Raw genomic sequence first — 8,382 nt, 5'->3', positions numbered from 1 at the left:
TTTATATATTTATATACTATGATTTGAAATTTAAATTAAGAAAAAACACCAATTTAAGGACACAAAGCCATAATAGAGCTACGTGAAAAAAATGTTACTAAGAGTAAAAATAAAAATAAAAATACTTCAAAATAGATGTATAAAAGAGTGTAAAAATAATGCTACAAATGAGTGAAAAGCAAATGTACAAAGAGAAAAATAAAAAATAAAAACAAATCCTAAGAGATCTATAAAAGAGTGTGTGGGTAAAATGGGTCGCATCCAAAATCGTGGCAGAAGGAAATCGAACCCTCGTTTCCTGCCCTACAATTGAAGAATCCAACCACTAGACCAATTATAATATAAGTCATTTGCATTAGTTCAATACACTATTAGCACGAAATTTTGGGGGTACACTCGTACCCCCTTGTTCCTTAATAGATCCGCCAGTGATTATAGTATCTATCTATAAATAAATAAATAAAAGTGGAGTTTCGGAAGAAATAACAAAAATGCCACTGTAATCAATTTAAATTTTTATAATAACTTTTGGTATAATTTTAAATATAATTGATGCAAAATAGTAGAAGTAAATAGAGCAACACCAGTTTTTTATTCCATCCATTTATTAAAATTGATATCCTCAATAATTTGTGTATGTTTTGTTTTTGTTGCGTTGATTTCATACAAATATTTGCGGTTGGAGTTTTTGTAATATATTTTGTTTCTCCGAGAGTAGGGAAATTAGTGAAAACCAGTCTGATGTGGTTATAATTATAAATGCTCAGCTCTCAATTTTAAATTTTGTTATACAGTAGTTTCAGCTACCGTTGGATCATTTTAGTTAGCTGAGATTAAAGCCTAGCTGTAGGATCAAGTAGTCGTTGGCTATTTTGTTGAGCTTTAAAGCGAAATGAAATACGCACGAAGGCGCATAGTGAAGTGGTGTTATGCCTCAGCGACAAAGTTTTGAGGGAGGTGGCGGAGGAGTTGACGATGGCCAGAATCTTGGAGAAGCTAGAAAGTCTGTAGATGACTATATCGAGCGCAAACAAACTTTTCATGAAGCAACGTTTATATGAGAAAGACATAAAATCAAGCAGATGGAGGACTTCAACACAGCCATAGATGATCTCGAAAATACTTCTTTTCAATGTCTTGCAACTTATGATCAACTACAGGATGCTATTCGCTGTAGAAGAAAATGATCCATTACTTTGCTCGAGGTGCAATCAGCCTTGAGAGATAACGAATTGCAAAAAGTGAGGCCTAAAGAATCATGATGTCCGTGCCATAAAGTCTCAATATTAAAAAATTCAAGGGTAAAAAGAACTTCAAGAAAAATCATAATGCATCTAACTTCTAAGGTGTTTCAGAATGGCCAAAAAGAGAGACATTCTTGATTATTGATTCTTGTGTAGACCTTCTTCGCTAAATATCATTAATATACTATTATTAAGTGTATTCTATAATTCCTTAACGACCTACTAAATATTGCTAAACAAGATGAAAATATTCAAATAGACAAGATAACAATTCTTGTAATTTTTCTTTGGAATAGAAAATCGATCACCTTCTCCTCGAAGAAATTATTTTATCATAGAAAAAATAAATGAATAGTACATTTTTTCCCTCTGCTTTACGTAGATGCGATTGTCAATTGAGATACACGGCTTTATTCTTTTCTTTCTACTTGCATCATAGTTACACTTAGGCATGCACAAACCGAACAAAAATTAAATTACTGAGCGAACAACACAAAAACAATTAACAATCGAACGCGTGGACATGTAGCACTTAATTTCATTTTGTTATAGGGCGGCTGTTGGTGATGAGTATCTGAATAAGTAATATATATGGCAACGGCCGTGATACAGAAAGTCTCGGCTCGAGAGAGACTTAGAAATGGCGTTATCTTTGATACACAGCGCTAGGTATTTGTTTGTGTATGGCTGTATTAGTGGTTCAGTTAGGTAAGTTTTATGTGATGCGGATTCATCTATTGAGATTTATTAATGGCTTAAAAAAGTAATTAGTGGACAACTTACGCGACTGCACATGGTAAGTAGTCTACGGGCGTGGGGTTCAGCATCTGCGTCTAATAATTGGGATTCTCTCCCAAGCCCACAGCTGTAACAATGTAAGAGCTCCCCCGACATCGGTCCTCTTACCAAGTGCAGCTTCACATAGATTGTGGTACAAGCAGGCAAGAGTCGCACCTCCCCAGCTATAGCTACCACATTGTTCTATATCCATGAAAAACTGAATGTAGAATAAGGGAATTTTATTACCGGTGGCGTTCGGGATCAGTAGACCACCAGTACCAGCAGACAATACACACGAGCACGTTGATTGTACATGTATTGCTCGTGGTCATCACTCAGCTCAATCCGCAGTTGGTTTGATAAGCTTGTCTGCTTCCAGTTCATTTCTTTTAGATCAACTGCATCTGGAATAAAGCCAAGAAAATCCAAACAAACATCCTTCCAATATCCGACATCCTTAGTGGGGATGTAACCGGTCAGAGGCTCACCGTCAGTTTTGAGGCCCCATAAGACCTCCACGTCTTCTAAGTACATCGCTTCCACCGACTGGAAAATGAAACGGTGAGTCTCAGGCCTCCAACCGTTCGATCAAAGCGGTGATATAAGATGGTGGTCAATGTTCTTTCGGTTGACCACACACGACTCAACATCCCGCCGAACCCCATCTCATCTATAACCGCCAAAACACGAGGATTTATGGGAACATCCCATATGATTCCTTCGTATCTTCTACACCGTACGTCTTCCGATGGCACTCCTGCCATATGTTATTAGAGACGTGTTGTCTCTGCAGATATAATACGGAGGGGTCCTCAGGACCACATAAGAGCCGACGACGAGAAGTTGAAGAAGATGCCATAAATTACCTACACACATTCATATTCCAAATTAAACAATAAACAAACCTAAACAAATTCAATAATTACAAACAATTTTATACAATATCACAAAATGGAACACCTATATCAAATAATTCACAATACACAACTTCAACATCATAACACAATTCACCTACACAAAAGTAACCGTTCAAATGCACAATATACATCAATTCTCCACAAATTCAACTTACCCAATTTTAGTTTGACCAACCTAACATTTTCAATTTCAATTTCAACCTAACAATATACACATATTAACAATTCAAACTACAAACAAAGACACTAACCAACACCCACATAAACCAAATCAATTTGCCCAATTTTCAAGTTTTAAAACCCTACCGATTTTGGTTTATAATCAAATTTATACACAAATTCACTTAAATCCAAACAACCCAACATAATAATCAACACTAACGTCATACAAATAATCCATATGCACAATATTTCAACTCAAATTGCAACCCATTACAAACCCTAGCTAAGTATCCAACAATTACTCTAATAATGTAAAAGATAAGTATACTAACCAAATAAATTGGAAGATTTTGGGGAAACTAGCACCGATTGATAAATGGAGGGCGAAATCACGGAGAGTAGGAGGAATTCCCGACGAGAGGCGCTGCTACTATGGAAAATCGCGAATGGTGTGTGGTGTGTGTTTTTCGCGATTTGGAAGATGAGGGGCTGCTATAACAGTCTGTAAAAACCCGCCATTGGGGTTGGCGTTTTTTATGTAAACCCGCCAATGTAGTTGGCGTTTCTGTACTTAAAGACGCCAACTTCGAAGGCGTCTTTTAGAAAATACGCAATTTCCGTCGGTGTTTTTTATTTCATAAACACGCCTTCGCAATTGGCGTTTTTAGGTAGTAAACGCCAACACAATTGGCGTGTTTTAACGTAACTGTAATGGGAGACAATACGGGCAAAATACGAGACATTATAAAACGCCATCTTAGTTGGCGTTTTCACTAAAACAAAACGCCAATGAGGTTGGCGTGTTTCCTATAACTGGAATAGATAACAGAGTGGGTACATTTGCGTAACTTTAAAGGCCAATTGGCCTAGAAACCCGATTTTCTCCAAATCTAAGATATCCGTACTTTTTAAGGCCGTCGCGCCGGAGCCGGAGGAAGCTCTCACCACCATCACCGGCAGCAAGACCGTCGATCCTGAGCCCAATAGCTCCACCGATTATCTCGATCAATAGAACCCTTGGACTTCTGCACTACCTGTAACCGTTTCATCTTTCATTATCATTGTTCTCAATTTTTTCACTTTCTGTGTTTATGTGCCTGTTCCTGGAATTGAAGCCTCATATATTCAACTCTGATCCTTTCAACGGAAGTCTCATGGATTCTGATTTTGCATATGCTGTTTGGTTTGCTGCGCTAGTGATTATACTTCAATTACCCCCCTACATATTGGGCTAATTGAATAATTTGGTACAGGAGCTTGACAATATGAGGAAATTGGTGACCAAGGGCAAGGTTCTGGTGCCAATGGACTGATGGAGCTCCTAGAGTAAGTTTTAAAAAAGGCTATGTGTCTTGAATGGATTCATTGTGAACTTTAATGGTTGCCACTAATGTATTTAACCCCCATTTTTTTTACTACTGAGGTTGCACTAATGCCATACAAACTTGGTGCTTATGTTTGATTTATCAAACTGTTATCACATCAATTAAGAATTAGTTCCAGAAAGGGAACACCTAGTAGTTGATGAATATACACATATCCAGTAGTAGTCACCAGCTGATGCAAAAAGCTTACCATCTGAGCTTTCAAATTTCATCTGCCATTAACCAAAGTCACTTTGGTCCATTGTTTTGTGTATGAATCCATTAGCACAACTGCCTCGCCTGTGCTTTTTTTTGTGCTTGGTTAACTTTACGTCTCTGATTTCGGAGCATAAATGGATTTCAGATTGTTGCCTTTCCACTTTCCAGTATATGTGAATCTGAGGTTTCAGATTATTCAAGCCCCTTTAATTCTCAACTTTTCTTATAGACTTGGATTGATGTTGAAAAGTAGAACTGGATGTTGAAATTTTTTAAAGTAACAATGATAGAAGTTGTTTTCTATTTCTTACTTTCTTCTGAAATAACAAGGATAAAGTTGACATTTCATTATTTCTGTTTTATCTGGAGAAATTTAGTGAAAATTTTCAGTTGTGACAGTTCTAATATCTGAAAGGATCTTTTATATGATGACATAGCTTTTATAATATTTCAGCTTTTAACAATATATTTTGCACTAACTGGAGAAGGTTTTTCCATCTTGCCTTCTTACATCTGAACTGATTAGTTCCATCACTTTTATTTTGTTCTTTTTTTTAACCGGCGTTTATAAATGCACCTGACTGAGGAACTGGATTAGGTATTTCCTGGTGAGGATGAAGCTTACAGGGTAATACTTCTACATCTGCAGCAGTGGGTTATTTAGTCATATTTCTTCTCGTGTCTCCCCAGTGTTTGTTAAGAAGTTCAATGTTCTAAGAATATCTCTTTCTCTTATTACTATATTAAATACTACTACTAGCTTCTATCATGATTGAGGTGAGTGCATGAATGCATAGAATTTCTTAATGTTATAGATCTTAATATATCTGCCTTGAAACTTTTGAAAAAGTTAGGCAGAACTATGATGGATAGATAGAACAATTATTTAAATGATGTTTTAATAAGAATGCTTTTGGCAGCTCGAAACTGATGGGAATTTTATATTTGAGATTGCCAAGTAAAATGCGAAAGCTTCTGTTTTTCTTTTCTGTGTTCTACAGTCTACACATATATAAATATAAAAGTCGTCTATGCCTTTATTTCTATTGACACAAGTCGAATCCTTTGGATACCATATTTCTGTAAAAGTCTTCTGTGTCGAGTGCTCTATATATGAATAGTAATCTTCTTATGATAAGAAAATGATATTTTTTTTGTTAACAGTTGGTAAGCTCCAGGCTAGATCCAATCCGCTGTAAGATACCAAACACAAGGTGGATAAAATATATGAAACAATTTAGAGTTTCTGGATTCTTTCAAATTTTGGAAAGCTTTCAGTCATTTAATGTTTTGTGAGTTCTGTATAATTTGAAACACAGTAACTAAAACTTGTAACTAGACCGGACCTTTGTTACTTCCTAGTACTCGTGCAACCTCATTTTATTTTCCCCAAACCTCGACAAAAATATGTAGTTTTAGTACTTTAGAAAATCTTTCCAGCAAACAAATTGCACCCTGTTATATAAATTTCAGATGTTTGGTGTTTGAGTTCTCACCACGCTATGTTTGATATCCTACAAGGTAAATGGTTTGATAAGGTTCTCAGTCCAATTTCTGTTTTTTTTATTTATTAAGTACTGCAGTATTGAGTATAAAAATGTGTGCGCTATATAATTTTGGGTATAAATATGGAGTATATGACATGCTTAATTAATGCATGCTGGTTGCCACTATACAGAGTTCTGAGTGGACTTGTGAATTCTATAGCATACCAAACACAAAAGTACACTTATTTCGATGGAGGACTTGCCTTTGCCATTTTCCGAAGAATGATCTCTTATCAATGTATTAGGTCGATTCTCTAGTTTGCTAGACCAGGTTCACCATCCCTGGTGGCTTAATTATATAGAGGAGGTCCTGAGAGATGGTTAATCCTATCGAACATTAAAAACATCTTTATCATGACCCAAACGAAGGCTAAATATTTAGTATATGTTGTAGTAATGAATGATGTAGATTTATGAAATGAATCACATGTTTTAATACACACAATCGTTTTGCTGCCTTTGTTTCTCTGTGTAATTAAGCCCCATTTATGGTTGTCCTATATTTTCCAATGTTATATAGCAGCATGAATTTCTACCTGCTGCACATGTTTACTTTTCCCGTTGGACTTACTGATATTTTCACTTGAGGAACAGAATGCCATGCTTTAAAAGCAACACGTGGCTAAGTCTGGATTCTGCCTTATGATCACGAACATCCATCTCAAGAATTTGAGATGGCTTTCACAGGGTTCATACAGCAAACATAAATCAAAATTGGAAGAAGTATGCAGTATGGTTTATGTAACCTAGTTCTAAATACTCTGGCTCTCTAATCTATCACACACGTATCTTCACTCTATATCGTAGTCACTCTATATCGCGGATCACTCTAGAAGTCCCACCACTGTGCATTACCGCCAGTATTATCAAGAAAATTACAGGATTCAAAGCTACATCCATTTTCAGGTGATGCTAAGGAGCTTTCAGCAATCTGAGCTATATTCAGAACATCTGCCTCCTCCCCCAGGTAATCCACTCTCCCGTTCAGTTCGCCGCAGGATGGCATGCATAGCTCATTGCCTTTAATGTCTAGTAGCAATCTCGGGATCTCAGTAGCTCCCAATTTGATTTGATTCTTTTCATCCTCCTCGCAATCCTTGTTATCCGCCATCTTTCTGAGTTTCTGCACCTGTGAATTGAGAAAAGCTTAGTGCTTGCTTGAACTAGTATTTGAAGGACTAGACGATCGGAAGCGCTCAAACTGATGAATCTATCTAAGCTATCACTAATGTCTAACAGTAAAATGACTAGTAACTAGAACACCCTCAGACCTGGGTAAGCAATGCTTGATTCTCTTTCCTCAATGCGTCAAACTGTAGAGCTAAGTCATCGTAGTTGGACTTGAGCACGCTGTATTCCTGCTCGATTTGCTTGGACTTTGATCTAGCCCTTTTGTTCTGGAACCATATGGCAATTTGTCGCGGCTGCAGGCCAAGCTGGCTAGCTAGGTGTTGCTTGAGGTGTAGCTCTGGTCTAGCCTCGGTCTCGAACGTGGTCTCCAGTGACTTGATTTGGTCATCGCTAAATCTTTTTCTCCTGGAGTTTTTGGAGGTCTTCTTAATATTGATAGACATTCTTTTTAAGACGTTGGGAAAGCTTTGATTGTTGTCGCTTATTTATTTGGCTCGTAGAGCCACTGTGGATGCATCTTTAACGTCAAATAAAACCAAACGTGTATGTCTTGATATATAGTGGGCCTGGAGTCACTAGCACTTATTCTTTTAGGATACCAGGTGTCGCCTTTCTCTATATTAATCTTATTTTTTTTCCTATAGTCATTCATATTGTCACACCCAATTCAATTATTTTTCCTCTTACAAAGAAAATTACTTGAACTAGAGGATTTACACTTAAAAAATTAGAATAGAGTTGTGGCTGAAATAATGAATGTTAAAGCCGAGATTTGGGAGTAAAGTTAAGTTGATGATTAAAAGGGCGATGATGAAATTAGGATTTGCAGCATAAACATAAGGAGATAGAGTAGGATATGTGAAATGAGTGGGGGAATTTGTGGGGTGAAAGCGATGGGGATTTAGTTTGAAGATAAGGGTCATCTTTGGTTGAGATGGAAAAAAAAAATAGGAATAGAGTAGAGGAAAATAAAGAAAAGTAGTTTTCACACTCTGCAGTTGACACGTTGTATTGCGTC

General features: G+C 36.8%; 1 protein-coding gene and 1 long non-coding RNA gene across 3 annotated transcripts; one reads left to right on the top strand and one right to left on the bottom strand.

Annotated features, from left to right (window-relative positions):
* The first annotated feature begins 3,472 nt into the window (after window positions 1–3,472).
* LOC121755113 lies at window positions 3,473–5,455 on the top strand. The gene is made up of 3 exons (XR_006040627.1): window positions 3,473–4,139; window positions 4,357–4,429; window positions 5,285–5,455. It is a non-coding gene; the product is annotated as an uncharacterized LOC121755113 (long non-coding RNA).
* A 1,397-nt stretch (window positions 5,456–6,852) lies between these two features.
* Window positions 6,853–7,955, bottom strand: LOC121755112 (homeobox-leucine zipper protein ATHB-12-like). Of its 2 annotated transcripts, none has more exons than XM_042150405.1 (2): window positions 7,505–7,955; window positions 6,853–7,356 (listed from the first exon to the last, which is right to left on the bottom strand). In XM_042150405.1, exons 1-2 carry the CDS (start codon window positions 7,805–7,807, stop codon window positions 7,063–7,065), a joined length of 597 nt encoding a protein of 198 aa, XP_042006339.1. In that variant the 5' UTR covers window positions 7,808–7,955; the 3' UTR covers window positions 6,853–7,062. The 2 variants fall into 2 exon arrangements, with proteins under 2 accessions (XP_042006339.1, XP_042006338.1); XM_042150404.1 differs by having other exon boundaries at window positions 6,853–7,362; window positions 7,505–7,934.
* Window positions 7,956–8,382: the final 427 nt, after the last annotated feature.

This window comes from Salvia splendens, chromosome 11 (assembly GCF_004379255.2).
Source record: "Salvia splendens isolate huo1 chromosome 11, SspV2, whole genome shotgun sequence".
NCBI classification, from domain to species: domain Eukaryota; kingdom Viridiplantae; phylum Streptophyta; class Magnoliopsida; order Lamiales; family Lamiaceae; genus Salvia; species Salvia splendens.
This window is presented reverse-complemented; position numbering and strand designations above follow the sequence as displayed.

What these genes read in the sequence shown, in the direction of transcription:
- LOC121755112 (XM_042150404.1), bottom strand. Translation starts at nt 7,807, where the DNA reads ATGTCTATCAATATTAAGAAGACCTCCAAAAACTCCAGGAGAAAAAGA. An exon ending in ATCAAGCATTGCTTACCCAG is followed by an intron (nt 7,363 to 7,504) that starts GTCTGAGGGTGT and finishes CTCAATTCACAG; the next exon opens with GTGCAGAAACTCAGAAAGAT.